The sequence below is a fragment of the Colobus angolensis genome, unplaced genomic scaffold (assembly GCF_000951035.1).
Source record: "Colobus angolensis palliatus isolate OR3802 unplaced genomic scaffold, Cang.pa_1.0 Scaffold132, whole genome shotgun sequence".
In the NCBI taxonomy this organism is placed as follows: domain Eukaryota; kingdom Metazoa; phylum Chordata; class Mammalia; order Primates; family Cercopithecidae; genus Colobus; species Colobus angolensis.
In genome coordinates this window covers 2,802,340-2,830,330 of record NW_012114400.1, presented here as the reverse complement: position 1 = coordinate 2,830,330, position 27,991 = coordinate 2,802,340, and the positions used below count along the sequence as shown (strand labels likewise).

General features: G+C 36.7%; 2 protein-coding genes across 3 annotated transcripts in view; one reads left to right on the top strand and one right to left on the bottom strand.

Moving 5' to 3' along the window:
• The window catches only part of TPR (translocated promoter region, nuclear basket protein), a 67,454-nt gene extending 57,810 nt beyond the window's left edge, over window positions 1-9,644 (top strand). For both annotated transcript variants that reach the window (XM_011934187.1, XM_011934186.1), the window contains exons 45-52: window positions 887-955; window positions 1,065-1,159; window positions 3,048-3,154; window positions 4,633-4,728; window positions 4,858-5,014; window positions 5,868-5,986; window positions 8,738-8,833; window positions 9,444-9,644. In XM_011934187.1, coding sequence (XP_011789577.1) covers window positions 887-955; window positions 1,065-1,159; window positions 3,048-3,154; window positions 4,633-4,728; window positions 4,858-5,014; window positions 5,868-5,986; window positions 8,738-8,833; window positions 9,444-9,499 — 795 coding nt within the window. In that variant the 3' untranslated portion in view covers window positions 9,500-9,644. The remainder of the gene's footprint in view (window positions 1-886; window positions 956-1,064; window positions 1,160-3,047; window positions 3,155-4,632; window positions 4,729-4,857; window positions 5,015-5,867; window positions 5,987-8,737; window positions 8,834-9,443) is intronic.
• Window positions 9,531-26,715, bottom strand: PRG4 (proteoglycan 4). Its single transcript, XM_011934188.1, has 14 exons — window positions 26,701-26,715; window positions 26,040-26,145; window positions 22,788-22,910; window positions 21,285-21,404; window positions 18,743-18,892; window positions 18,080-18,208; window positions 16,209-16,688; window positions 14,307-15,134; window positions 13,577-13,654; window positions 12,307-12,443; window positions 11,883-12,039; window positions 11,114-11,311; window positions 10,586-10,711; window positions 9,531-9,789 (listed from the first exon to the last, which is right to left on the bottom strand). The coding sequence occupies exons 2-14, from the start codon at window positions 26,113-26,115 to the stop codon at window positions 9,692-9,694; spliced, it is 2,700 nt and encodes an 899-aa protein (XP_011789578.1). The 5' UTR covers window positions 26,116-26,145; window positions 26,701-26,715; the 3' UTR covers window positions 9,531-9,691.
• Window positions 26,716-27,991: the final 1,276 nt, after the last annotated feature.

The following is a 27,991-nucleotide window of genomic DNA, read 5'->3' as shown; positions in this document are numbered from 1 at the left end:
AAAAAAAAGGAATGGTTATAGTCATAGCAAATAAAATTCTGTTTGTTATTTCTCAAGTGAGAAAAGAAAGATTTTCTTGGGTTTTAATTGAAGTACATTTTAGCAGCTCACCATTGTCTGATTTGAAGGTTTCTTTCTGTACAGTGCACGTATTTATAAAAGAGAAAGGAATTTCTGTCATACTTAAGAATATTTTTTCTCATTTGTTGATAATCACATATTTTAACTTTTAAATTTAATGAAGGTATGTATGACCCCTTATATTTAGCATGTAGTAGGGTCGGTCATCTCTTAATCAAAAGCACTTGCAAAAAGAGTAGGAAAAGCACAAAGGTTCTGTTAATTTAGCCTAAGTTTTACCCTATAAAATAGTATGTGTAAACACTGTCAAATATAGATTCTACTAAAATATCACTAGAGAAAATAACTTCATGATGGGAAAATATCAAGTCTTAAAGGATCATGTATGGAGGCTGCAAAAATATATACAATCTACCCATTTAGAATTGTCTTAACTGGAAAACAGTTTAAAAGGCAATACTGCTGTTTGAACTCCAAAAGAATACTTGCTAACACTTCCAGCTAAGGAAATAGGAATTAAATTTGTTTACATGCAAGATGGTATTAGATCTGTTTTACTTTAAGTATTGGTTAATAATTGATCTGTTGGTTAATAGAATGATTTGTATTGGTTAATATAGACTGTAGTTAAAATTTGTCATTGACTAAAAGTGATGTCTTGGCAGGTTTTCCTGGGAAAATGTCCTAATTACCTATCTGCTAACTATTTTGTTGGCAGCATAATAAGCTGTATCTGTTGATGTTTGGTGTTTGTTTCATTGCCTCATTTCTAAAACAAATGTAATACCTTTTTCTTGACATGCAGAGAATTCAGATGACCCGAAGGCAGTCTGTAGGACGTGGGCTTCAGTTGACTCCAGGAATAGGTGGCATGGTAAGTACTTACCCATTATGTAAAAGTAATTCATTTATTCAGCAGATATTTATATAGTCCATATGTGTGTTGTTTTGCCTGTTAACTCTGTTTTCTATCTTTGTTTTAGCAACAGCATTTTTTTGATGATGAAGATAGAACAGTTCCAAGTACTCCAACTCTTGTGGTGCCACATCGTACTGATGGATTTGCTGAAGCAATTCAGTAAGTTAATGAAAGGGATACATTTTGTAACTAATCAAACTTTTAGTCTTTCTCTGTTAGTTTGTTTATCATTTGGTTAACTCATTATTTGTTGAGTCCCTCTCTACTGTGTACTAAGAAGTACTTGTGGTAGGTCAGTTGAGGATGTATTGTTGGGGAAAATTATACAGAGGTCAATGACATACAGTTACTTCTACCAAGAATTTAAAGTAAAAGACAATATAAGAATCTTTAAGAACATGGCCTCTAGAGTCAGAATGCCTGTGTTTGAAACCTCACTCTACTGTTAACTAGTAGTAGCAAGTTCCTTAGGTTCTCTGTTCGTGAGCACCTTCATTTTAAAAATGGAAATAACAATAGAATAATTTCTATTGCATAAGTTAAAAGAATTAAGTGAATCAGTTAATTTGTGTTAACATGTTTAGGATATTACCTGACTCATGATAAATTGCTTTATAGTTGTTAAGTGTTGGTAATTACAATGATCATAATTTATAGTATTCTTGTGAAAGCTAAGCAAATGAGCAACTAACTAATGTAAACAACGTAGAAGGATAATAGAGAAATAAGCAGTAGGCTTTGTTAATACAAATGAAGAAGTAATTTATTTCAACAACTAAGGAGAAAGAATATAAGATGATTTAATGGGGATGATATTGAATTCAGTCTTGGGAAAGAATACTTAGCATTTATTGAGCATTTTCATGCATTAGTTTATTTAATCCTCATACCTTATAAGGGTAGACATTATTCATGTTGTCATCTTATAGTATACTGAAACACAGACATGTTAACAAATTTGCCAGAGGTCAGACAGCAATGAAGTAGCAGTTTTTAGTTTCAAACCAGTTAGTCTGGCTATAGGACCTGTGTTAAGTGTTATGCTATACCACTCCTCTTAAAGGGTTGAAAGGCTCTCCATGTGAAAGTATACACATTTATTTGTGGCTGAGGTATTAGTGGCATAACAGGATATATTCGAAGATCAGAACTTACAAATTTCTACAAACTTGGGGAAAGGTTGATTGTTCTGTAGATGTGGTAACATGTGGCAGTTAGAACCAGTTTTAAACTTGCTCAGTTAGCCACAGTTTACCTTGGCTAACACATTTTTACAAGCCAACCAATCACTTTCAGCTCCCTCCTTCTGAAAGTCAGCACTCAGGAAGAGACTCATTCCAATAAACATGAAGAATTCTGAGTACCAGCAATCAACAGCATCTTCACTCAAATAAATGTCACTACTCCTGTGCCTCTAGAAGTCACCACTTCCTGAACTCCATGTTTCCTAAAGACATTAATAGCTCACTAGCTAAGGAAAGATAGGCAGAGTTAAATAATGCTAAGTTTTATGTCCTGAATTATAGGCAGAAAAATAAATGATAGTGGTATTAGGATAAGGAAAAAAGCAAGTTTTTAGCTATCTAATATTAGAATTTTCCTAAACCTTGGGAGCTAGCTAGTGAACTCTTAATAAGCTAGACAGGTGACTTGATTTTTCTATGACTAAATGAAAACTAAGATAAAACTTTGTCTCATGACTTCATTCCAACTGTTATGTTTCATGTTGAGTTTGTGTTGCTTTCAATATATCTATGTGAGGATATCTGAGACATTAAAGAAATGTGAGGCATAGTTCAGGAGAGCTGAAAATTATTTACATATAAGTCACAGGTTATTCATATTATTGCTAAATTCATTGACACCTGATAGTATAAAAGGATTTTTATAAGTAAGAAACCCTTTAAAATAAATAGACTTTATTTTCAATCTGTTTCCTTCCCAGTTTGTTGATGTTCATTCTTCCTTCTTCCTATATTCTTTTCACCATTGTGCTTTAAATAGGTTAACTTTAAATTTCATCTTAAATTAGTTTTTGTCCATTTAGTTCACCACAGGTTGCTGGTGTCCCTAGATTCCGGTTTGGGCCACCTGAAGATATGCCACAAACAAGTTCTAGTCACTCTGATCTTGGCCAGCTTGCTTCTCAAGGAGGTAAATAGTTAAACCTTTAGATCTCCCGGATTTGTATGTATTTGGTAATAAACTATTATGTGATTTAAGGGGGATAAAAGAGCAAATATAAATATTTTTAAAATTGATATTGTTTGCTAATTTACTTTTTTAAATGCTGTAATATACTTATTAAGCACTGTCTTACATCTTACCTTTCCGACAAAGTTCTAATTTCTTTTAACATAAGGATTAGCTTTTACATTAGTATTTCTTCTGGCTCCTGGTGAAATATCATACATGTAGTTTAAGTATTCAGGAATATGTGTTGAACCAATAAATATGGGTACTACTAGCCATTTTAAAGTTGTTGGAAGGAATGCACCATGTTTTCTGTTTACAGTTTGACGCTTGTAACATTCCTAATTAAATGTCTGAGGCTAGTTATATTTTTTGTATTAACATTACTTGAAAAAACAAAAAATAAAAGATCAAAATATGTGGAATAAAATGGCCACTACATTAAGTAGTAGAATTAGCTAGTTTTCCACATGTGAATTATGCAATTTGTAGAATTGATTACCTTTTAATCCTCAGTTGGAATCCATATTACCCTCTTTATTTCTGGGAAGCTGCCTGGCACTTGGTAAATGAATAGAGAATGGATACTACTATTATAATAAGCCCAATCTTTAGCCCTCATAAAAGTCATATAACATCTGCTTGTTTAGCATATTAGTTCTAACACTGAAGGCCTCTTATATGAAATTGTAAGTTGACTTTATAAATTTAAAATGTTATGTGATTTTGTGACTTTGTATGTTAATACAATTTCCTAGACTTGGGCATCAGATCTAGGCTTAAATTGGAATGCCAACACTTACTAAACTTTGTAACCTTGGTAATTACTTTTGTTAATTACAAAGTAATTAACATCCGTAGTTGTATACTCAATAAAATTAGCTTGTATGAAACTCTTAACAGCATTTTAGCTAATGTTTTAAGGGCACTTTAGTGTTAGAAAGTTTAAAGGATGTCTTTAAATTGTATTTAAAATTTTGAGGCCAGGTACAGTGGCTCACACTTGTAATCCCAGAACTTTGGGAGGCCAAGGCAGAAGGATCACTTGAGGTCAAGAGTTCAGGTGCAGCCTTGACAACATAACAGGACTGACCCCTGTCCTCTACAAAAATGAAAAATAATTAGCTGGGCCTGTGTTGGTAGCCCTAGCTCCTTGGGAGGCTGAGGTGAGAGGATCTCTTGAGCCCAGGAATTTCAGGCTACAGTGAGCTATGGTGGTGTCACTGCACTCTAACTTGAGTGACAGAACGAGACCCTGTCTCTAAAATTAAATAAAATAAATAAAAGTTTGAGAGATGGATTTTTGCTTGATGGAATAATTACATTGTGGTCTTTAGTAAAGTTGTGTATCTCCAATAATTAATGTTTTTCTTTCAGATCCCTGGCTTGTTGACAATTTTATGTTTTTTTCAGTCATTAATATTCAGAATTGTCTTTAGGTTTAGGAATGTACGAAACACCCCTGTTCCTAGCTCATGAAGAAGAGTCAGGTGGCCGAAGTGTTCCCACTACTCCACTGCAAGTAGCAGCCCCAGGTAGGGATCAAAGGCAGATAATAGGTTCTGTTTTATTGGTAAAATGAAAACCTATGAAATATATTCTGGCTAAAAATTGGATAAACCACAAAGTTTAAAAGTTCTTTTTCTTGTCTTTTCTTTTTAAAGTGACTGTATTTACTGAGAGCACCACCTCTGATGCTTCGGAACATGCCTCTCAATCTGTTCCAATGGTGACTACATCCACTGGCACTTTATCTACAACAAATGAAACAGCAACAGGTGATGATGGAGATGAAGTATTTGTGGAGGCAGAATCTGAAGGGTAAAAGTTTATTTTGTTGTTTTTGCTTGCTTTAGTCTCAGCAGACTTTTACTTTTGTTTTCCTTTAGGCACGAAACAATTGGCTAAGCCGTTTTCTTTTTCATTTTTTTTTTTTTTTTGAGACGGAGTCTCGCTCTGTCACCCAGGCTGGAGTGCAGTGGCGCAGTCTCGGCTCACTGCAGCCTCTACCTCACAGGTTCAAGCAGTTCTCTGCCTCAGCCTCCCAAGTAGCTGGGATTACAGGCGCCCAACACCACACCTGGCTAATTTTTGTAGTCATTTTATACTGAAGTTTTCAAATGACTTAAACTGGAGCAGATTCACGTTATTCTTGTACTGTCTCCCTCATTTGTGTCTTGAATGGAAGAGAGAAAGATGGATGTAGCCACTGAGCCAGGAATTTTACATACCCATAGCCTATCTCATCTGGGCTAGAGCCCATGGTTTAGCTACTGGCATACTAATTAATAGTGTGACTATTGTGAACTTTTTAGTACTGTGCTTTCCTAAAATGTTGTTTTGAAATTTATCAAAATCTGGACCATGTTATTTCTTATGAGTGTCAAGAATGTGAACATCCTTGTCAAAAGGAAAAAAAACATAAGAAGAGGAAAATCATAAACTAAAATTGAAACATGTCATAGTGAGAAAAGGAATGAGGAAAAACCAACTTGAGCTCTCTTCCCCCCGCTCCTTTGAAAAATATGTGTGGTTACCAAATCAGTCTGTAATTTTTTGTTTAAGGGAGCTCTAGATTACTTATGTGATAAAATTGATTTAAAAGAGTGGATATAATTTAGGATAGACTGTAAGATCAGTTTCGTATTTTCTAATTAATTTTTCTTTTCCTTAGTATTAGTTCAGAAGCAGGCCTAGAAATTGATAGCCAGCAGGAAGAAGAGCCAGTTCAAGCATCTGATGAGTCAGATCTCCCCTCCACCAGCCAGGATCCTCCTTCTAGCTCATCTGTAGGTGAGTCCCTGCCCTTGACTGCAATACAGCTTTTATACATCAAACTTGTTTGTGAGAACACTGCTTTATTAGTAACAAATTAATAATCCTTTTTTCCTTTATTTTAAAATGCTTTATTTAAAAGAGAAATTTTATTATTAAAGGGAACTTGATTTATATTGAAATCATTATTCTAAGAATATTCTGGCATCGATAAGAAATATGGACATGGTGGATCCATCCCAAAAGAATAGCTCACTCATGTTTCATCTAGACTAATGATTGTTAACATGTTTTGTAGAGCTCTTGGGTCTTTTAGAGGTGCTACAGGGGTTGTAGTGGATGGGTATACTGGGAGGGAGGCTAAGGAGTGCTAGGGCACTCCAGGCCTCTTGACTCTGAACCACAACAGCTCCATTTTTGTTTGTTCTACATATTGGGGTTCTACATGAGATTTGATGTGGAGAGTTAAGGGGTAAGAGCTCTGTTGCTTAAAAAAATTGTTTGAAATTTACTGATGTTAATAGTTTCAGAGTTTGGCTTTTCAAATTTTTGAAGTTAATTTTGAAAAAAAAGATATGTATTCCTGTAATAGAAGTTATTTTTTAGAATAACAGTTAGCATTTACTGAACACTTAACTGTGTATCATGCAGTATTCTGAGCCCTTTACTTATATTTATTTATTTGATTCTCACAACTCAATGTGGTAGATATTCATCCACATTTTATAGATGTGGAAGCTGAGGCACAGAAAGGGTGAATAACCTCTTCAAAGTCAAATAGCTAATAAGTAATGGACAAGCAACAATTACACTGAAGAAGTCTGGCTCCAGAGACTCCACTCTTAAACAATACAGTGTACTAGCTCATCTATCTCAAATTTTTAGACAGAGAATTACCTTTATTATTAAGGAAATACAGTACTTGGTCATTCAGTCTGATTATTTTAATTTTTAATTGTTTACAGTGGTAATTCTTAAACTCTGCCATGGAACCTTCAGATTTTAGGGCAGACCTGCTCAGTTATTTATTACTTTTTTAAATCACAGAGCTTTGCTATCCCAAGATCTCTTCCCCTGCTTCTCAACTGCTTTGATGTGACACATCAACCTATTGGCTAACATCCCTAATATCTACCGTTTCTTATCTGGTAACTTTACATTTCTATATGTTATGCAGTATGGATACTCATAACTAATCTTGCAATCAGGATTTAAAATAATGTATGTAAATTACAGGACCATTTCAGACACAGTAAAGCTCAAAAATTTTGTAACTATCATATTCATGATTACTGAGGTTTTGTGCCCCCAGTTATATTTTGATGTCCCATAAAAACTGGCTTTCCTCAACACAATTGGCACTTGTTATATCTTATCAGAGCTTGTATGAGAAAATATAGTGGTTGTTCCCTTTAAAGTATAATATGAAATTACGATGTCTTTAAATTTATTTGATAATGTAAAACTGGACTTCCCCCATCTCAGTATTCATTTGGTCAACAAATATTTGACAATGTAGCAGGGAGTTTCATAGGAAGCATCACTAAAAGAAGGCGACATTTAAGTGAAGATCTGAAAGAAGAAAGGGATCAAAGCTGTGCAGTTACTTAATGAAGAGCGTACTAGATCAAAGAAAATATTAATAGATGCCAAGTCCATAAGGCAGCAGTGTGTTTGCTTGTGTTCAGGGTCAACAAGGAGGCCACTGTGGCTGAAGCACACTGAATGAGAACAGAGACTAGCAGGAGATATGTTAGAGGCGGGAGAAGACAGATGGAGTAGATCATTGTAATTGCCTTGGCTGTCATGGATACTGGAAGCTACTGGAGGGCTTCACACAGAATAATGACACGACATGATCCTCATCAGTTTGGCCGCTGTGTATTGAAGAGATTGAAAATGAATAATGGACAGAAACAAGGAGAAACTTTGGAGGCTACTGCAGTAATTCAGGAAAAGATAGTGATGGCTTAGGTGAGATGGTAGAGTTAGGGTTGTGAGAAGTTGTCAGATTTGGGATATATATTTAAATTTGACCATTCAGGATTTGCTAATGATTGCATTTGGGATGTCTGAAAAAGAAGAATCAGATATAATTTGTGTTCTATTGTAGGCGGTTTGCTGAGGGACTTGATATTTTGTTTTCTGTTGTATTTCTTAGCACCTGGTACTATGTTTGATACATGGGTAGTCAACAAGTAAATATTTATTAATATAAGTGAATAAATGAAAAAAGTCAGGCACTTCTGGGTTTTGTTGTTGTTGTTGTTGTTGTTGTTGTTTTTGAGACAGGGCCTTGGTCTACCTGGTTTTTTGGGGTGTTTTTGGGGCAGGGTCTCACCTGTCTCCCAGGCTGGAGTACAGTTAGCTTGATCATGGCTCACTGCAGCCTCAACCTCACCCGAGCTCAAGTGATCCTCCAGCCTCAGCCTCCTGAGTAACTGGGACTGTAGGCATGTTCCACCATGCCCAGCTAATTGTTTTATAATTTTGTAGAAACAGGGTCTCGCTGTGTTTCCCAGGCTGGTCTTGAACTCCTGAGCTCGTGATCCTCCCACCTTAACCTCCCAAAGTGCTGCTTTTTTTGTTGTTTAACCATTTACCCTTTTTTGGTTTGTTAAATTTTCCTCATTGTTTGAAAAAAAGAATTGAAAACAAATGGACAAGTCTGCATCTTATTCATTCATTCTTTTAGTAATTAGTTTGTATCATTATAAATGCTTTCTCATTTTTTCACTTGCTTTTGTTTTATCTTAATGTTTTTTGTAGATACAAGTAGTAGTCAACCAAAGCCTTTCAGACGAGTAAGACTTCAGACAACATTGAGACAAGGTGTCCGTGGTCGTCAGTTTAACAGACAGAGAGGTGAATTTCTGACATAACTGGATTACATGATAGAATGTGGAATAGTAATAAATGGAACAAGTTTTCTAATCCTTAAGCCTCCAATTTATTTTTTTAATGTTCCAAAGTTTTATTAAATAATTACATGTTGAACAGGTGATATTTACCAATCTGTAAACTTCATGTAGACAGATTTGTATACCTTAGGTATACAATAAATATAATGCTTATATTTTATATTTATTGATTTCTTCCTTAAATCCAAATTAAGATTTGGAAAATATGAAGTGTTATAGTGTTATATTCATTTGTTGTATCTCTACATCTCTACCTATTGCCATTATCTTTTTTTTTTTTATACAACGGATAAAGCTTTGTGATTATGTTTTAGCTAGTAAAAGTGTAAAATTTTAATATTTCCATGTTTTCCAATATAACTTTTAGATCGTACTTATGTCACAAAAATATTAATATGCTTGTAATAATTTCCATTGAAGTTGTAGAATACCCAACAGTTTTATATCCATAATGCCTAGATATTTTTTATAATGAAGTAGAGTAAGTGAATACACTAGTTTTGAATTCTTAAAAGATACATTCAATTTGATTCTATTTTTTTTTTCTTTTACAGGTGTGAGCCATGCAATGGGAGGGAGAGGAGGAATAAATAGAGGAAATATTAATTAATTGGTCTGTAAACAATAACAACTGTGAATAAGATTTTCAAATCTGTTTTAGTGTAATGATTATCAAGTTTAAAAACATTTTTATATATAAACTGGTATACTCATGTCAGTATTCTTTATTAATAAAATGTTTTTCAGTGTCAAAATGTATTATTCTCTTTTTCATTAGTTGACTCCTCCTTTGCTCATCAGTCTAAGGACAGTTGTACCAGACTTTGGATAAGGTCTGCCCAGAACGAGTAGTAATTGCTCTTGCTGTTCTACTAGGCACATCAATGTTATAGTATTGATCTAAATGGAAGAGAAAACATTTTTTTAGTTAAAAGAAAACAATGCCCAAACTAAAAAATAACTTATATTGACTATTATGCTCAAAGACAATGTTTATCATTTTAATAGAGATGTTTTTACTAATTAATTTGAACTTTATAACAGAAAGAAAAACAATTGCCTAGACTTTTCAACCTTTCAGCTTTTTTGATGTTTCAAAAGATTGACATTTCTCCATCTTTTTGTAAAATCAAGTTCAACTCTCGTTTATGAAATAAGCATTAAAGAGTAACCAAGTTTGAAAAATAATTTACTTGGGTTTATTCTTTTTAAAAAAATACATGCCAGTGTCATTCATATTATGGAATTACAGGCAAAATAACTTAGATTTCTGGGCATTTCAAAGAAAAGCATCCTGAGTAACACAATTTAATTGATAAAGTTAGTTTCTCAGGCACTTCTTTCTGATCTTATAGACTCTGCAATGATGCAAATCCGTATAACCTTGTGCCAAACAAGGTATCTGTTAAATGCCACAAATGATAGAAGTAAAATATTATCGTCAGTAGCAATTTTACTCTAGTAATTGGATGTTTTATCGTAATCTCATGAAGGTTAGAGCAGAATTGAATTGCAGTGCCATTCATTTTAATTGAAATTAAAGCAAAAGTCTTAACTCTTTTCCACAGCAATTAGAATAAGTATCGTAGTGTAACTTCTCACATTCAGTCATCATTGCAGCCAGCATTTTTACTTTATCTTCATTATTTTCACAAATGATATCACCTCCTTGGGAAACTATTAGTTAATAACTTACCTTTAGAAAAGGCATAGTAATCATAGCCATCAGGTTTTCTGATGTTGGGCAGTGATATAGCTGAGGTAACCACATTTGGAAGTCCTCTCCACAGTGTACTCACTTTAACTTCATTATGAAGGAAACCTGTAGATGACATGTTTAATAAAAGATACCAGATTAAAATGCAATGTACTATCTTGGGAAGAGCCAGACAGATCTGAGTTTTAATCTCAGTTTTTGCCCTCTGATGTAGAACTATTGAAGGTTATAGATTGGTATATAAAAATAGTTCTTAGTAAGAAGTTCTTGATAAATAGTATTGGTTATAACTGACAAACCTGAACAAACTGCTTTCCTTACCCACAAGGAAAAAGAAAGTATTGGTCTTTGGTTATTCACTAAAGCAAGTGGATGAGTTTGTCATCAGTAAGCTTAAATTATTAGGGCTGTTTGATCAGTATCTATATTTCATAAGCCTTACTGTATAAGAAACTGTATCACATCTACTTATGTTTAAGGATTTTTTTAACAGAATAAAAATGTTACCTTTGTCTTGATAAGCCAGTCTGACGGGTGAATAGTGAATTCTGATGGTGTGTGTTAGAGAAGGTCCTATAGCACGTTCAAAGCGACGTCTCCTAACTTGTGTCGTTTCTCCATACACTGGATAATTTAGAGCAGGCCTTCTTCCAGGGCACTTCTGTACAGGTTCCTGTTTATAAATATACTGCTGAATACTGCCACCTGTTATGTGTTAGAATATCACATGGAAAATGAAAATTTTAATCCCCTCAGAAAAGATGGAAAACAACTTTTACAATGTATAGGAAAAAATTTTGTTTCATTTTTCATATAATAAGTCGATATTAATGGCTATTAGTCAAGGGTATTGTAAAAATAATTATTAAACCCTGAAATACTTGTTGAATGAATAGATGCAGCTAATTACATGGTTATGTATTTAATTTCAATTGAAAGTGACAAGTGCTCACGTTGGCAGCACATATACTAAAATTGGAATGATACAGAGATTAGCATGGCCCCTGTGCAAGGGTGACATGCACATTTGTGAAGCGAAAGTAGATGACATTCTATCAGTGACCTGAAAACTCGAGTAAATGAATTGTGATTTGCCTGTGAAGAAATCTAAATAAAAATTGAGGGCAATAAGAATACTACCCTCCATTTTTACTTTTGTCACTGAAAATATTTGATTCTAGCCATTAAAGATATCTTTTGACAGTAAACTCAATAATAAAATGCTGAGTGTAATTCTTTAAAAGTTTTGTAATCTTGTCAATTATGTAGCACATACCTCTCTTGAAAAAATACACAGATTCAGGCCGGTTCTTGTATTTAGCTATTGAAAGCGCTGCCACTATTTGTCCAGTTAGTCCTCCAAATCCTTTGAAAATTGGTTTGGGATACCCTGCATCTTTTATATCATTGGTAAAACGCCAGTACTGAGAATCCTGATAATTTAAAAGAAAATTATGTTATCAGCTTTGGGAAAAAAGATTAGGAACTCATTTCTAGATTTAAGTATAGAGAGAACATGTTAACTTAGTTGAATGGTTGAATTGTGACCATTAATGTTATCAAACTGTTGCTTATGATTAAATTTTGATGATAGTTTAAAGTGCTGACACTTATATTGGAGGTTAAGGCGATATACGTTGTAATAAACAATGCATTTACAAATTATAATTAAATTTCTCTCACAAAGATAATTGTGTTACCTTAAAGAAGAAAGTTTTTCCTTCACAGTTGCACCTAGTAAAAACAGTATCAATGGGGGAAGGAATACCCCAGACTTCAGTAATTCTGCGAGCTGGAGATGGTGGACTGAATGGACTTAGCATCCAGAAATAATGACCTAAAATTTAAGGAAAGACATCAGCCTACAAGCTGAATACTAAACCTATCACAAAAGAAACCAAAATGGGAAAAAAAAAAAAAAGTAGTTTTCTTATGCATTGTATGACTGGAAGTTTAGTCAGATCCAAAAGTTAGTGTTTGAACATTTCTGAGAGCAGATATTTCCCAAGTCCAAAATTTAGCATAAACTTTGAGATATTTTAGTTTTCTAGTTTCTCTAGAAAGAACTGTTGGTTGGGCCAGGTGCAGTGGCTCACACCTGTAATCCAGCACTTTGGGAGGTCAAGGTGGGTAGATGGCTGGGCCCAGGAGTTTGAGACCAGTGTGGGCACCATGACAAAACCCTGTCTTCACAAAAAAAAATACAAGAATTAGCCAGGTATGGTGGTGTACACCTGTAGTCCCAGCTACTCAGGTGGCTGAGATGGGAGGATCGCTTGGGCCCAGGAGATTGAGCCTGCATTGAGCCGTGATTGTGCTACTCTACTCCAGCCTGGGTGACAGAGGGAGACCCTGTCTCAAAAAAGCCTTTTGGCTTTGTGACTTACAGTTACTCTTTAGTTCTCAATTTCTTTATCTCTTAGAACTAAGGAATTATAATTTAATGACTAACATCTCTTTAGCCTCTACTATACAAAAAGAAATTATTTTCAGATTTAATCTAAATATGTGTTAAGACTGACTAGCAGAGAGTACAGCAGAGAATTAACATGAAATAACTTTTCTTCTGTTACCCTCCGACAGAGAGTGTAACACTTGAACACATCACAATTGAGATGTTATTTTGAAATAAAGCAGTGAATATGCATGCTGGTGTCATTTCATTTGGTATGAAATTAAAATTTTAACAACCGCCCAAAAAAAAAAAAATTTGAACTACCTTTTTAATCTTAACAGTAGGAAAAAATACCTCAGTAATATCAGTTCAGGGTCTTGGTTTTGTTTTGTTACTTTGTCTAGTTTTCTTAATCCAATATTTCCATTATTACTCTCAGATTCTCCTGTGAGGTATGTTTATCAATCAGATTCCCCTCCAGAAAACAACCCAAACTAGCACTCTTCCATGGCTTTGGTTCTCATAAATGCCAAAACAGAATGATGAGAAGAAAAATAAATGTGTACATAGCTCACCTCGGAATGCAACTAATGTCCCATTGCGCAAAGTAGTCAGTCCATCTACTGGCCTACCATTGCATATATCGGTCTCATCTAAACAAATTAACAAAAACAAAACAAATATAGAACAGAATGAGAAAAGTGTGTGTGTTTTTTCAAGTCTTTCCACAGGGTTCTATTTCCTGTTTACCTTTTCTAAGATCTTGAAGAACAGAGTTTGACGTGTTTGCATAGTTATATACTTGATAATTCCATTTTACTTAAAGATGATACTCTTCAAAAGTATTACATGAAATAAATTATTATGAATTGGAATGGGCCAGGTCTAGATTTTCATGTAAACTAGACATTTATTGGATGTATGAACTCAATGTGAAATTGCATCTTTCAGTTCTGATTGCCCTCCCTTTGGGTTGGTTTGGAAAATTATACTACAGATTTTTGCTTTGTATTGTACTTTTAAGAATAGACTCCCAACTAAATTTTTTTGACATTCAATGTACCATCACTGCTGCTCACAGACACACACATGCTAAATTCCCAACCCTAAATTTAATATTTTCTAGAGAATGAATAAGCTTACTATACGCCTCTGCTTACCTACAGGGAAGCTGTAAAACTTCACAAGTTAATCAGGTCAGGTAATACATCTCAGTCGAGTGATACTAAACTAAGGCATTCTGGTTCATATAGATGTAAACTAACATTACCAGCTTTAAAAATGAAAATAACTGATTCTTAATACCAGAAAGCATGGGATTGATGATAATGCCTTGATTGGGTACTCTCAGTGAGTAATCCATGCCGGGAATAACTATAGGTGTGAACACATGGGGCCTGGGAAGCATGTGAGGTGTTTCTCCTTCAGCACCACCTGCATCTTCATTCTTTGGATTTATTTCAACTAGTTTGGAGTTTGGAGTTTGGTTAGGTCTGCTGGTGGTTTGGAGCATGGCTTCTGCTACTCTTGAGGTAGGGTTCAATTCTGGCATTGTTGATGTCATCTTGGGGGGAGTTGGTGTCGTCTTTGGTTTTCTCGCTCTAGGTGTTGTTTTTGGCTTTTTGGTAGAAGTGGGCTTTTTGGGTGCTTTGGTTGGCTTTTGAGGTTTAGCAGTTGTCGCTTTAGAATTAGTAGCTCTATCTTTTGGTTCAGCTGTTTCTTCAGGTTTATTCATGATCTCAGTTGTAGTAATTGTCTTTTTTGTTGTAGTAGTTACTTTGGGTGCAAGAGTAGTTGTTTTAAGAGTAGTAATTTTGAATGGTGTGGTATCTTGAGTTGTGGTCAATGTTACTTGTGTGGTTGTAGTTGTTATTTTGGATTCGGTAGTTTTTTCTGTTGTAGTTGCTGTCTCTTTTGTCATCTTAGGTGCAACAGTTGTAGTTTCAGTTGTAGTACGTGTGTCTCTTTCTGTTGTCTTGTCTTTAGCTATTGTAGTCATTTCAGGTTTAGTCACTGCAGGAGTCTTAGTTGTAGGTACAGCAGGTTTCTTGGGACTGTTTTCAAGAACCTTTGGTGTGGGTTCTGCAGAAAGCTCAGGAGTTGATTCATCAGGGCTTTTGTGGCTAGTGGGAGGCTCCATGGTGGTAGTTGGAGTAGAGGCCTCTGAAGTGGTTGCAGGAGGTGTCTCAGGAGTAGTTGGAGCAGGCTTCTTGGGGGTAGTGGGTGCAGGCTCCTTAGGGGTAGTTGGAGCGGGCTTGTCAGAGGTGGTGGGTGTGGGCTCCTTGGTGGTGGTGGGTGCAAGCTCCTTGAGGGCAGGCTTCTTGGGAGTAGTGGGTGCAGGTTCCTTGAGGGTAGTTGGAGCAGTCCCCTTAGGGGCAGTTGGAGCAGTCTCCTTAGGGGTAGTTGGAGCAGTCTCCTTAGGGGTAGTTGGAGCAGTTCCCTTAGGGACAGTTGGAGCAGTCTCCTTAGGGGTAGTTGGAGCAGTCCCCTTAGGGGCAGTTGGAGCAGTCTCCTTAGGGGTAGTTGGAGCAGGCTCCTTGAGGGTAGTTGGAGCAGTCTCCTTAGGGGTAGTTGGAGCAGTCCCCTTAGGGGTAGTTGGAGCACTTTTTGGAGCAGGCTCCTTAGGGGTGGTGGGAGCCAGTGCCTTGGGAGTGGTGGGAGCGGGTTCCGCAGGGGTGGTGGGTGCGGGCTCCTCAGGGGTGGTGGGTGTGAGCTCCTCAGGGGTGGTGGGTGTGAGCTTCTCAGGGGTGGTGGGTACGAGCTCCTCAGGGATGGTGGGTGTGAGCTCCTTGGGAGTAGTGGGTGCAGGCTTCTTGGTGGTGGTGGGTGTGAGCTCCTTGGGGGTGGTTGGTGCAGGCTCCTTGGGAGTAGTGGGTGCAGGCTTCTTGGTGGTGGTGGGTGCAGGCTCCTTGGGAGTGGTGGGTGCAGGCTTCTTGGGGGGAGTTGGGGCAGGCTCCTTGGGAGTGGTGGGTGAAGGCTCCTTGGGGGTGGCGGGTGCTGGCTCCTTAGTGGTGGTGGGTGAAGGCTCCTTGGGAGTAGTGGGTGCAGGCTTCTTGGTGGTGGTGGGTGAAGGCTCCTTGGGTGCAATTGGTGCAGGCTTCTTGGGAGTGGTGGGTGCAGGCTCCTTGGGGGTAGTTGGGGCAGGCTCCTTGGGAGTAGTGGGTGCAGACTTGGTGGTGGTGGGTGCAGGCTCTTTGGGAGGGGTAGATGCAGGCTGCTTGGGAGTGGTGGGTGTAGGCTCCTTGGGGGTGGTAAGAGCAGGGCCTTTGGTTGTAGTTTCAGCTTTGGGTGTAGGTTTAGCCGGCACTTTAGATGTAGGTGCTAAATCTTTAGCTGATGTTTTCTCTACACTTTGTGTCTCTTTAGCTGAAGTAGTCTCTTTTCCATCAGTTGAAGTCTGTTTATTTGTTGTAGTAGTTTCTTTAGTTTCAACTGTTGTCTTTTTATTTGCTGTCAAAGATGTCTGTTTAGATGTATCAGAATTAGGTGGAAGACTGGGTCTGGGATTTATTGGTTTTGCTGTTGTGATCTTGGGAGATGTGGTGACTTTATTGTGTTGGGTAGTAGACGTGGCAGGAGTTGTGGTGACCTTGAAGTCACCATTGTCCAATCCACTTCCAGCTTCATCTACAACTGGTGGTTTGGGAGTAGGTTTCTTTTTAGTTTTGTTCTTCTTGTTATCTTTTCCTGGAGAAAAAAAATGTACATCTTGTTATTTTAGAATTTTTTTTTCTTTAATAGTGACATAAAGATCCCATTTTTATCATTGACTAGTTGTGTGTTTCTAAGCAAATTGCTAACCTCTACTATGTCCTTTAATTTGTTGTAAAATGGTAAATACTCAACCTATCTTATTGGGCTGTTTTAGGGAATGAATAAGATGACGGATGAGAAAGCACAAATTAAACTCTATACAATTAATACATGGAAGTCAGTGGCAACTTTGAAATTACCAACACGAAAAATAACACTAATTCATCTGTTTATATTAATGTTCTTTACTCCCCACTTTTCTAGTCTTATTCTTCAGTGCCCAGTGTCCCTTCCTTCCTCCTGGAAACCTAGTACTCCCTTCTTGCTGCACCAATTATCTCAGAGGCATCTACAGCTACCTCTGAGCAACCTGCCCCAGTCACCCCCACAGTCCCTGCTTGAGGCTTGTTCCCACACATAGGGCTATTAGCCACTCCTTTTCTTCTGTGCAGCTAAACTTGCAAGTCCCAGGGGACATAAGTAGGCAATTAGGGTGCCATGGCAGCAAAAAGACAGTATTTATCAAGGCTTTCCCATAGCAGCTACCCCACAGGTGAACTACAAAGCCCAAGGGTGACTTTGTGCATGATTTTCTGGGTGACTAAAAGATTAAATATCTGGCTGTTTATCTAGAGAGAATGCTTCGGAGGAAATCACAACCACTTAGAGTTCTTTAAAACTCCCTTATCCAAAAATTCAGTATTTCCTGGAGAAAGAGAATATATTTTAGAACCAGAACTTCAGGAAATAATAAACAGCAAAGGAAATCTCTTTTCAGGCAGTAATAGCCTACTCTGTAGCACAGTCTCTACTAGAGAAAAATCAGCCAGATATATAAGTTACTACGAAAATAAAGAGGATTTGTAAAATATGGATAACATTATTTCCATAGAGATTTGTAAGAATTTAATGAATTAATACTTGTAAAACACTTAGAATGATAGTATATAAATGTTTGTTAAAATAAAGCTGGGGAAGGGAAAATGAAAATGCAAGAAAGATGAAGGGGAAGAAGCAAAATGATACCAAGTAAATAAGAGTGACAATAGAACGCCATAAATAATCATCTCTGGTGCCATCCTGTGGTTCCACAGTCACTGCTACAGCATCTTCTTATCCTTTGCTTTTAGAGTGGCTTCTGAGCTGCTTGGCACTAATTTCCTGTAGGAAGTATTCATCTGGTACTTTCTAAGATAATAGTTTTAAAGTTATATTCCCCCACCCCATATTGAGATGTCTTCATTCTACCAACACACACTACTTTTAAATATAATCATTGTTAATATGGCATTGATATAGTCTTTGATCTTTATCAATGCTCAAACCTTTGAGTTTCTTCTGTAATTCTCTATTAGCAGCTGAATTTTTGGAAGACTTGATTTTCCGAATTGTTGAAGAAGAAGAGGAAGAGGAGGAGGAGGAGGAGGACTCTTGATTTTCAGAAACAGAATGTTCTATAAATCAAATAGAAAGTTTGATCACACCAACTGTGATTTAAAACAAAAAGGAACTGCCAGTCTAAATACAGCAAGAAGTGCTATTTACTAATCTACAAGTATCTGGATTTTGCTTTATTAGTAATATGACCAACTGCCTTTCAACTATCAGTTAAAAGCAAGGCACCTGGGCTTATCACAGATACTAGCAGTGTTACTGGTATCTCTCAAGTTTCCCATATCCTCCAAAACACAGAATCAAATTATTCTGCAAAGAAAATCATGGGATGGTTTTTGTTTTTTACAGTAAGATTTGTCCCTTATCATTTGTTTTAACCCAGACTCATGCTGGGTTTGGTAAATACAGAAAGACCTGAGAGTTTATACTTTGTCTTAAACTTTACTTAAAAGCAAAGCCTAAAACCTTCGAGTGTAATGAGCCTCATGATTCCTAAGATTACCCTGTTCTCAGAGAATGGGCTTAGATAAGCAGTCACCTACAAGTTATTTCATCTAAGAAAGCTCCTTTTATTATATCTGTCATCTTCCTACCTTCTGTTATTTCCTCTGATTCTACAACTTTCTTAGTCTTCTTCTTGTTTGGTGGTTTGGGTGAACGTTTGGTTGTTGATTTGATGGTTTGAGATGCTCCTGAAGGTGGAGGTGCTTTCTTTGAAGATGGTGGTGATGTGGGATTATGCACTGAGGCCAAGCAAGACAAGTCAGTTAACATCTTGTTTATGTTCATCAGCAGCTCTAACTGTGAAAAGCACGGATGCATCTAGCTTCAAGAGTAGATGCTGGTGACAGTCAGTGCAGGCAGGCTCCAGGCCAACACAAATGACTCCATTTAATTCTAAGGATGCATTGCTATGAAATATTGGTTCTCAGATTGTTGTAAGTTATGACAGGGAGCAAAGTCTCAGGAATCAGAAGACCTGAACTCCAGTCCTAGACCTACGAGCCTCTACCATTGTGACCTTAGGCAAATAATTCTCTTGAACTTCATCTTCTTGTCTACAAACTAAGATGTTTATTCAAGATGATTTCTAAAAGTCTTTGCCTTCAGAATTTCTTTTCTGTTTAGTATTCGTTTTTTGTTTTAATATTCATTTAAATTAAATGATGCCAATTTGCCTTTTGTTCTTTTTTTAATTACAAAAGTTCCACATGAATATTCTTGTGAAAAGTTCACACCTTCACATTACGCTTTTCCTCAAATGTGCTACCCTTCCCAAAGATACAACTGTTAATGGTTTGGAGTGTATCTGTTTAACCTTTTAGTCCCCTTCCCTCTTTTGCTTCTCAGTCTAGAAGAGAAAGCACGGAATTTTTAATTTTTTTTTAATCATTAGGAACAAGAGGGACTAATGAAGGATATGAAAACAGAGAGCACTGGGGACTCTCTGGGTACAGAAGAGTTGTGATAAATCGTGCTGCTCCCAGCAACATCGCCCCAGAACCCTATTGCTATAGTCTCCATGAACTGGCCACTGCCCCTCTCATTTCTCCTGCCACCCAACAAAAATGTCAAGTATCTCAATTTGAGAAACAGATCTGCCATGTACTAGCTCATGCTCTTGACCAGAACGGTTAACCTTTTGAACTCTGTTTTCTCTCTCCCATTCGGAGGCACTTGGATGGCTGGGATTCCTTCAATTCTTGAAATGTTACGATTTTTAGATATATAGACACCTGTAAGTGGTATCTATACTGAAACAACTAGGTGGTGAATCTCAAGACAGTTTGGTTATTATACTTAAAAAATAAAGTATTGAGATTCTGAGTGGTTTTATTATTTTAAGTTGGGACCCTGACTATCTTATGAATTCTGTAAAGAAAGTTGGCCAGCATTGCCTTCATCTTTTTTTTCACTGAGTTCTACCTAAACTTTAGGTAAGCTGACCAAACATTTCTTAGCATAAAGTATTATCTTTATCAAAATGTTCTCTCTATGTCTCATCACTTTCTAACCATCTTCCCTCCCTACACATCCTCTGTCCAAAACAAATTCTTAGCTTTCTTGTCTCACAGCCAAAACAATTAGGGTAATGAGTAAATATGTGTCACTCATCATGAGACCTGCTAAAAGCTGCAGGAAGGGTGAGCTCTGAGTTTTTTATTACAAGGGTGTTGTCTTCATTATTTTTGGAATGTTTTTCCATGAAAACATTGAACAGCTAAGAAACATCTCTCAACTCTGCTGATTAACGGTTTTCCACTCTGTTTCTTCACTGTTCTAAAGAAGCAGGAGGTGCAGGCTTGTTTAAATAAAATGATAAGATTGATTATGCACGCAAAGCTTGTCTTCACCTCCACAAATATTCTTGTTTTAACAAAGTAGAATTTAAGAACAACCATTTGGTAAAGGAAAGTAATCCAGTATTTAAGTATGTTTTTAAAATCTTTTTCTATAAAATCTGGAGCCTTTTGTTATATTCTAGAGTAGTCCTTCAAGACCTATAAATAGAGAAGATGATTTTAAGATGGGAATATCACTTGTTATTGACTTTACCATGCACATGTATTAGAACAGAGATTGCTGAGGAGACTGCAGAAATGGGAAGGAACATGACAGTTAACAACGTGTTAGGTAGATTTGCCTGTAAATTTAATGACTTAAACTAATTCATAAATTTACTTGTTTAGGGAAGCTGAAAGTGTTGCTTGTGTCCTTAAATATATACTCAAACACTGAGGCCAAAAGCACAGATAGCTCAAAGGATAGTTGACTATGTGAAGTCAGCAAGGGTGAGACAAGAAATCATCAAATGAGTTGATTACTGTTGATTTAACCTGAAATTGAACCATATCTGAAGAAAACAAAGACATGTGCATTCAGCCTCATCCTCTGTCTTTCCGCTCTAGCAACATCTTGTGCTCCTGGAGCCTGGCTGAGCCTGGGGGTGCTGCTGTTGCAAGGCGCTTTTCTTCTTTAATTCATCTCCACAACACAAAATTGTTATGAAATAGCTTATATGTTAGTAGAATCAAGGCATGAGATAGACTGCGTGTTAGACATTAGCAGTGATGCTAAGATCGGTGCACAGATCTGCCTGTACTGAGAAGCATTGGTTGGTACTGTGATGCTTACCTTCTGCACAGAAACTCTCATAATCAGGACAGCACTTGTCGTACTTCTTACATTGGGCGTCGCAGTCACACTCCCTCCCTCTCTCGAAGGACTCAAAGCAGCGGCCTTTACAGGAAAGCTCTACCCAGAGCAAAACAAGAAGTTACAGATTATTAATTGCCAAGCCAGGCCTGTGTATTTGACAGCCATTTCCCACCTTAGACCCGACTAGGTTTCCAAAAGTTCATTTCTAAGCCTTTTATTTAAAATTTGAAGTACATCATCCAGGAAAAATTAGATGGTATCTCAGATGGAGACAGCCCAAGTCAAAAAAGAAATATGGTGACTGAGGGCAACTCTTCTTGCCCTTCAAGACTCCAAGAGAAGTCCTGATGCTGCCCAAGTTATTTACATGTATAAACGATGAAAATTCGGGAAATGTCTAAATAGTGAGGTACATTTAATATGAAATCTCTTCATCCTTCTCCTCTTCACACACTGCTTTGTAATAGATTCACAGTAATTGAATGCACAGATCTCAGCAATATATTCCATATAAATATATATGTATATATATATTCCTATAAATGGGCCACTTTTGAGGCTTAAAAATCATTTGTAATGCAGAGACCCTTATTATGACAAACTGGGAAATGTGTATAGTTGAAAGCTTTCAGCCTAATCTTGTAGTGTGGACTATGTTAGGAAGGACTACTCATTTAAAACATGAAAATTTAAAAAGCCTTGGTTAGAGGTACCAGGGCTTACCAAGGCCTATTTGAAATAATTACCTATCCAATACATAAATTGTACAATGTATTTCTCACCTTCACATTCAAATTCTAAAGCAAATATACCTTTCAAATAATTTTAATTATAATTTTCTTAAATTGAATAGGAACTGTTTCTGTGTTAATAACAAAATGGTCCAAAATATATTCAAGTGAAACACTACTCACAATTTAAAATTCAGACCTTCGAGTTTAACTGAAATTCATCATTAAACACTAGCACTTTATCTTTAAAGTGCCTTTTCCAGGTAATTTAGAAATGTATTAACATCAAAAAGTCAAATAGTAGACAAGATTATTCCATGCTCATGTATTCTTTTGACGAAACTATTGAAAGACCTCATCACTAGTCGAGGACATCTCTGATTGTAAATAATTACTCCTTACTATATACTTAATGACTGCTGACTCACCGTATCTTCTCTATTTAAAATAAGACATTTTACTTGGAACTAGTCAATAACCTTGTGCAAGTGACAGATTTCCAGGCTCCCCTTACCCTCCCCAGTAATCACAAGCTTTGACACCATCCTTAGGTACAATGCGCTGCAACATTTATGCAAGTGAAGGAAAAGGCACTTAAGCAAAGGAAGTGATACAGTGGGAAACCAGCACTGCAAGCGGGTGCAAGGGGAGGCTCAGTCTCACAGACAGCACTGCACGAGGGTGCAAGGGGGGACTCACAGACTCACAGAGCTGCTTGACAGAGGAGACACTCACTCTCAGGACTTACCCACAGTGCAGACTCTCTTGAAATCAGGGCAGCACTCCATGTAGTGTTGACAGTTATAATCACAGTTGCAGGTGGCATCTCTAGAATACCCTTCCCCACATCTCCCTGCACAGCTTGATAAATCTAAAATTATACAATACTGGCGTAAATATGGCCAAACCACTTTATAGAAAGGGAGCGATCTAATGAGGGGGACGAAGCCGCTTGGTGAGAGAGAATTTTATTGACCGAGAAGGTGTTGGAATGATGTTAGTAATAGGCCCAGCTGATATTTGGCTGATGTCTTAGGTGATCTCAGTTATGTCACTTTATTCTTCACTAGATTGAGATAAAAAATACACTTTTGAAAAGCAGGCAAAGTAATGGCTTTGCCTAAAGAGGGTGATATTTCTAAGGAAGAGGTGGCAACTACAGCTACTACGGATGCTGTGGCTATGATGATTAGCAGTTGACATTTATCGAGCTTCTCTATGCCAGGTACTGAGTCATACATTATCTCTAATGCTTATGAAAATATTTCCAGGATTTAATAGCCCTTTTTTAGAGATAAGAAAGCTGAAACACAGAAATTTTGACAACTTGTTCATTATCACACGGCTAGTTAATAGTTCCAGTATATCTGCATCATAGGTTAATTAATACCTTCCAATTATTTGTAGTGAACTCTTTTACTCTAATTGTCCTAATTTAGATAATACATTTTATGGTCACCTTAAGTAAACAATCCATCCAGAATTTGAACTCTGATATATCTTATTTTAAGCCTGAGATTTTTCCACCCATCGCATCGCCTCCCATTCCTGATGATAAGCTTAAAGCAAGCTGGTTGCACCAGCACAAACTTTACTGAGCTTTTTCTTTCTTAATTGGTGGGGATAACTGGATTTTTTAAATGTCAGGGAAGCCAGATGCTTACAACCACTGCTAAAGTGAGAACCCTTAACATAACTGGGCATAACTATAAAGGTCATGAACAGAGATTCTCCAGGCAACAAATAAGCAAACAATAACAAAAGCATACTCATTCTCAAATATTTTTAAAAAGTCATTTGGAAAACACCACCTTAAAACCCTCCCTGAGAAATGACTGCAGGAATGTGACAATGGAATCCATCTCTGGAACAGAAATTGGTAGGTGCAATGTCCTAAATCCACAGAGGAATGTTGAAACACACTGAAAACAAATCTTAATAGAGTCCAGGAGTGCCAAGGTCTGAATATGCAAATAAAACAGTAAATTATAGGACAACTTTCAGAACATTTTGCATACATGAATGCATAACACATACAAAAATGTATATATAGTGTATGTATATAAATACATATATTATATATAAAGAAAAAAGAGAATGAGATGAGGTTGAGAAAGCAAGAGAAGCAGACAAGACAGTATCAAGAGACTTTTTTTTATGGTTGGCAGATTTCTGAAATAAGAAATCATCTATAATCCCAGCACTTTGGGAGGCAGAGGCAGGCGGATCACCTGAGGTCAGGTGAGACCAGCCTGGCCAACATGGCGAAAACCCATCTTTACTAAAAATACAAAAATTAGCCAGGCATGGTGGCAGGGGCCTGTAATCCCAGCTACTCAGGAGGTTGAGATAGGAGAATCGCTTGAACCTGGTAGGTGGAGGTTGCAGTCAGCCAAGATCATGCCACTGCACTCTAGCCTGGGAGACAAAGCAAGATCCTGTTTCCAAAAAAAAAAAAAAAATAGGAAATCATCCTTACAGGAAAAGATTCTTTTCATAGACTACGTGTCTGTCCTACTTTTATTGCTATTAATTGTAACCACTAATTTTATTTATTTATTTATTTATTATTTATTTATTTTTGAGACAGAGTCTCACTCTGTTGCCCAGGCTGGAGTGCAGTGGAGCAAGCTCGGCTCACTGCAACCTCCACCTCCTGAACTCAAGAGATCCTCCTGCCTCAGCTTCCGAGTAGCCGGGATTACAGGCACACGCTACCACACCCGGCTAATTTTTTGTATTTTGTATAGAGACAAGATTTTGTCATGTTGCCCAGGCTGCTTTTGAGCTCCTGACCTCAGGTGATCTGTCTGCCTAGGCCTCCCAAGGTGCTGGGATTACAGGTGTAAGCCACCGCACCCAGCCCCGTTAATTTTAATTTCATTTATTTAATGAAAATTAAAATTAAAGTAGCACTGTTTTAGTGAACAACCAATTGTATTACAGAGGAAAAGGCAGTTTAGAAAGTGCCCCCAGTGTTGTGAACTTTGTCCTATTGTTATGAGAAAGCCGAAGGGTCTGGAGATACTGGAGTAGTCATCATTCTCATTGAATATTCACATTTGCTTTCATGTGTTTTCCCATCTTTTCTTATCTGAACAATTCTGCAACTTATGCCTACACAGACAGTTATCAGTCTTGTTCAGGTTTCATAAGAATCTTTGTATTTTACTGGAAACGTTTACTTTAGAAATGTAATTTCATCATAACTGTCATGAATCTTGATTTTTATTCTCTCAGCTTTTGCTTATCAAAGGGGAACAGAAGGAAAAGAAAAGGAAAATCCAAAGCTTGGCGTTGTTACTATTAATCCACCTAGATGGCATGATAGCATCTTCTACTAATGTGATTACACTGAGTGTACTTTAACATTCTCTAAAAATGAGTAACAAGAACTGTTCATTCAGGACCTACTTTGGGAGGACTGTGAAAATTTAATATTATAATACAAAATGACAGTCACATCTGTATTTGTCCATACCTGGATGAATAGTTCTTGTAAGAAAAAGAGAACAGTTTCAAGACTAATAAAATGCCATTTGAAACACTGCAGTTTATTATAACGTGGTATCTATGCCTAAATGATGCCAAAATAAGTTATCAATAATTTATTTGATTTGAAAGACCAAATTGTTCAACATACAGGCAAAAATTATGTTATCTAAATTTTGTTCTTTTTAGTTATTTTTATGATACTATATAGCTCCAGCATAAATTTATGATGAACTGTCTGCACTTTTTAAACTTTTGGGAGAACCATAGAAATAACAAGTACCAAAATTATTATTTACACAAGCTCAAAACTCTTGAAAGGAGAAAAAGATGAGAATTCCAAAGCACTTATAAACAGGCTACATGTTGTATATTATTTTAAGGTTGTACGATATATTAAACTCAAGTAAATATAAATTTTTAGAAATATATTTCTGTTGTTATAAAAATCAAGGCTGAATGATTAGCAATAGTTGTTAAATAAAAGTATGTTCGATGGTTAAGCTACCTTGAGATGAAACTTGCTGAATCACGAAAACAGACAGCAGCAACAACAGGTAAATGGGAAGTGTTTTCCACGCCATGGTTGTTTTCAGGTACCGTAGGTACCCTTGCTGAAAATAAAATAAAAGTATCAGAAAACTGCTCTTTCATCTCACCACTAACTTAGGCTTGCATTATACACGTTTCAGTAATTTTAAAAATGTAACTTAATAATAAAACCATCCTATTCTTGAAACAAGACTTTAAATCGGCTTTAATTCTATAGAAAATATTTGACCATTAGACTTAATTTTATGCAGAACAAATCAAGTCACCCTCAGCCATGTTATTGACAGTTTTAATACTTAAGAAATCTCTAACATAGAATAGACTTATCTTTAAACTCTAGTCAAAGTATATAGCATGTACTTAGCAGTGCAAGGTTAAAATTTTATCTTAAGGAAAATAATAACCTGTGTCATTGAAACGTAATTTAATAAGCATCATGGACTTACTGTTCCAACTTTTCCTTAACTCTCAATATAAATTCAGAGACTTCCAACAGGTGTATTGTATAAACATAATCCTTTTCAAAAATTTCCAACTACTATCCTTATACATTTTTTTCAAATACCTCTAATGAAAACACATTTAATTCCATGAAGCAAGTTAACTTTGACACTTACCCATAAAGGATAGATGAGTTTATCCCATGTCCTGGAAGTCTTATATATCAGTGCAAATATAGTGGGATGAACCAATTAGTCCAAAGGTTAGACAAAATCAACAGTGACAACCTATGAAATCAAACTTTCCTCATTTATTGGAAGAGGGCCCAGACGACTAGACTTAGGCAACATCTGGAAAACACTTCCATTAAGCAAAATGACTACTACAAAATAAATTTAGATTTATTGGCCAGAACACATTTCTAATTTCTAAGTGAAGTGAACAAATTGTCCTGAGATGGTAAATAGCTCTGGCAGGCTTTGACTAGTATATTGAAGCAGCAACTTTAAAATATTCACATACTGGTATCATTTCTTTCTTTCTTCCGTTTTCCAGTTAAATCTAGCAAAGGTGCCTTGAAATTTACCTAATGTTAGCTTGTGGCATACATTTTATATACTTATACCATTATTTCAAATGTACATTTCTTGAGTAGTTTCATTTTCTCTGAGCACAGAAAACATGCTCTCAGTTACCTACAGGTGGATTATTGACACTGGATTTTCTAGCTTCCTTTATCATCTTAAAAACCTGCTTAAAAACTGTATTGATATTTTCCTTAGATCCTTCCGTTAAGATAAGCATGCTTGGAAAAGGTCTTTTAAATTACTAATTTTGCTTCCTTTCCACAATGAAAATGTGAACCATCACCAAAGTACAGCTAAGTCAGCTCAGTCCAAGGCTTTACCCCATTTTCATATGAAATGTATTGGTGTAAAATCTTACCCACCAACATAAGGCCTCGCTCATGTCCTAGCACCTCCCTGAAATCTTTCCAGATCAAATTCAAATCACATCTAGAATTATAGTCAACAACTGTACTACATTTTACTGAAAGTATCTGTTCATCTGTCTCATACCCCCAACAGACTATGATTTCGCTAAGGACAACCAACACATATATCTTAGTCTATTGCCCACAAACAGCCCAGTTGTTTCACCAAGTTTATATGTTTAAAACATGGTCAGGCCGGGTGCAGTGGCTCACTCCTGCAGTCCCAGCACTTTGGGAGGTGGAGGTGGGTGGATCACCTGAGGTCAGCAGTTCGAGACCAGCCTGGCCAACGAGGTGAAACGCTCTCTCTACTAAAAATACAAAAAATTAGCCGGGTGTGGTGGCGGGCACCTGTAATCCCAGCTACTCAGGACGCTGAGGCAGGAGAATCACTTGAACCCAGGGGGTGGAGGTTGCAGTGAGGTGAGATCACACCACTGCACACCAGTTTGGGCAACAAGAGCAAAACTCAA

What these genes read in the sequence shown, in the direction of transcription:
- PRG4 (XM_011934188.1), bottom strand. Translation starts at nt 26,115, where the DNA reads ATGGCGTGGAAAACACTTCCCATTTACCTGTTGTTGCTGCTGTCTGTT. An exon ending in CAAGAGAGTCTGCACTGTGG is followed by an intron (nt 21,405 to 22,787) that starts GTAAGTCCTGAG and finishes TGCTCTGGGTAG; the next exon opens with AGCTTTCCTGTAAAGGCCGC. An exon ending in TGAGAGTTTCTGTGCAGAAG is followed by an intron (nt 18,893 to 21,284) that starts GTAAGCATCACA and finishes GCTTGGCCTCAG; the next exon opens with TGCATAATCCCACATCACCA.